This window comes from Oratosquilla oratoria, chromosome 29, assembly GCF_046742065.1.
Source record: "Oratosquilla oratoria isolate Oo_2021 chromosome 29, ASM4674206v1, whole genome shotgun sequence".
NCBI classification, from domain to species: domain Eukaryota; kingdom Metazoa; phylum Arthropoda; class Malacostraca; order Stomatopoda; family Squillidae; genus Oratosquilla; species Oratosquilla oratoria.
Window position 1 is genome coordinate 48,629,413 of NC_134805.1, and position 2,886 is coordinate 48,632,298.

At 49.9% G+C, this 2,886-nt stretch overlaps 1 protein-coding gene across 1 annotated transcript in view; it reads right to left on the reverse strand.

Moving 5' to 3' along the window:
* LOC143040865 (uncharacterized) overlaps positions 1-2,327 on the reverse strand; it is a 20,642-nt gene extending 18,315 nt beyond the window's left edge. The window contains exon 1 of the mRNA XM_076212306.1: positions 1,251-2,327. Coding sequence (XP_076068421.1) covers positions 1,251-2,327 — 1,077 coding nt within the window. The remainder of the gene's footprint in view (positions 1-1,250) is intronic.
* Positions 2,328-2,886: the final 559 nt, after the last annotated feature.

Sequence of the window (2,886 nt, forward strand, 5' to 3'; positions counted from 1 at the left end):
TTCCATGTTTCTGCTCCATACAGTGCTGTTTGCACTATCACTCCTTCATATAGTCTCCTCTTAGCATCCATTCCCAAATGTCTATTCCTCATTACACTTTTTAATTCACCAAGGCATTTACTCGCTTCTCTCAATCTACATTCTACCTCCACCTTCACTCCACCTTTTCCTGCCACATTTGCACCCAAGTATCTAAAACTATCCACTTCCTCCAGTTGCTCTCCCTTAATGCTCACTTCCAGATTACTGCCACTTTCACCCCTTGTACATCTCATCACCTTACTTTTACCCACATTTATCTTCAGCTTTCTTCTATCACACACTCTCCCAAACTCTGTCACCAGCTTCCTCAATCCCTCCTCCGATCCTGCCACAAGCGCAGTGTCGTCCGCAAACAACAGCTGGCTCACCTCCCACTTTTCTCCATTTTCTTTAACCATCTCCAATCCCTGACCCACTACCCTTGCATTTACCTCTCGCACTACCCCATCCATGTATAAGTTGAACAGCCAGGGTGACATAACGCATCCTTGACGAAGTCCCACCTTTACCTCAAACCACTCACTCTCTCCATTTCCAATCCTGACACAAGCTCTACTACTCTCATATGGTGGAAACGTAGAAAACACCAGACTCAGAAGTAGGTATTTTATTCCCGACGTTTCGAGTCCTCTCCGGGACTCGTCCTCAGGGGATACAATGGATACAGAGATCACATGGTCTTAATATACTAGAAGCTTCGCCCGCCGGGGTGGGGGTGGGGGGGAGGGGGAACGCGGTAACCTGTCAGAGGGGGGCAAGAGAAGATAGGCGCTGTGACCTGGGTCAAGCGAGAGTGTGTGGTGGCGGAGGGACGGGGGGGGGAGGGGGAGAGAGAGAAGGTGGGGAAAGCCACTTTTACCCGCCGTCATAGTCCGTGGTATCTGTCAACCTGTTCCTTGCTCCTGTGTATATAGGATTGAGTGTTATGGACCTGTTAATGTTGTCTTCGTTGGTGGCCCACGCTTCTAAGAACAGTCTGCTTCCTTTCCTTTTTGTCACTGTATAGAACCTTAGCGACCTGCCAGTCGAACTTGTGTTGATACAGTTCAGTGTTTGTACACTGCCGAACTCTGGTCCTTTCTGCTTACTGCCCTTTGGTGTTCCTGTAGTCTGGTACTAGCCTGCTTTCCTGTTTCCCCTACATATCTCGCTGTGCAATCGGAGCAGTTGATGCTATACACCACCCCGGGCTGGTTCAATTTGCTCACCTTATCCTTGACTCGGGTGAGAGCTCCACGTAGCGTGTTACTGGGTCTGTGCGCGATGGTCACTCCATTCTTATTCAAAATCCTCGCTGCGACCTCCGAAACCCCCCTCACGTAGGGGACCGATATCCTGGTTGTAGCTGCTCGTGTCTCACCCCGGTCTGTTTCTCTTCTCTGCGGTACCGTCCACCTTTTCACCACTTGATTCGGGTAGCCATTAGCTCGGAATACCGTCCTCAACCTGCTTCTTTCCTCTTTCAGCGATGTCTCTGTGAAGCAGACCCTCTCCACCCTGTTCCACAACGTTTTCAACACGTTCTTCTTGTGGCAGATCGGGTGATCACTACCGAAATCCAACAATCGGTCGGTATGCGTTGCCTTCCTGTACACGCTGGTGACCAAAATATCACCCATGCGTTTCACTAATACGTCCAGGAACGGTAGCTCGCCTTCTGCTTCCTTCTCCATCTCGAATTGGATAGCCTCATGCTTCCCATTGAGATGTTCCAGAAACCCATCCACATCTCTGGCCTTCAGGATTGCGAACACGTCGTCCACATACCGCGTCCACAGCTTCAATGATGTTGGTGCAGCGGACAAAATCTCATTCTCGAACTGCTGCATGGTGATCTCAGCCAGGATTACCGAGATTGGCGAGCCCATGGGGGTCCCAATCCTCTGGTGGTACACCGTGTCTCTGAAATTAAAAAAGGTTGAGTCTAGGCACAGATTAACCAACCTCATCAATTCACTGGTGGAAAGCTTTTCATTGTCCAGGTAGCCCCTTGTTTCCTCCATCGCAGACAACACCGCCCGTTTCACGAGGTCTTGGGGTAAAGACGTGAACATGGACTTCACATCGAAAGACACCATAATCTCATCACTCTCCACTCTTACGTCTCGTACTTTTTCCAGGAATTCACTTGAATTTTTCAACATCCGTGTCGAGCTCACTACCAAGGGTCTAAGTCTATTGGCCATCACCGACGCTAGGTTGTATGTGGGGGACCCTCTGAAAGCAATGATAGGTCTTAAAGGCAGCCAGTAAAATTTCGGAATGACCGAATCCCCTGGCCTCATCCTCTCCTACCCCTTCTCCGTAATTAAGCGTCCATCCCTTAGTTTGCGTAGCTCACCTTCTACCTTTTTCTGCAGCATGGAGGTCGGGTCGTAAGGTACAACCTCATAGGTGTTGCGATCCTGTAGTAGCGTGGTGACCTTTCGCTTGTAGTCCTCCTTGTTCAAAACAACGGTGGTCCTCCCTTTGTCGCTGGAAAGAATAACAATTGACCGATCACGCCGTAGGCCCGCCAAAGCTTTCGCTTCCTCCGTGGTGAGATTGTGTCCATTTTTCTTTCTGCCCAGCGCTCCCACAATCCGGATCCTGGCGTCCTGTTTTTCATCCTCACTACATGTCATCAGGTTGATACCCACCTCCATTGCCGCCACGTTTTCTGCGTTTCTACCATTATGGTTCCCGGACTCCAGCTTTTTTCGTACACACACACACGCACGCACACACACACACACACACACACACACACACACACACACACACACACACACACACACACACACACACACACACACACACACACACACACACACACACACACACACACACACACACACACACACA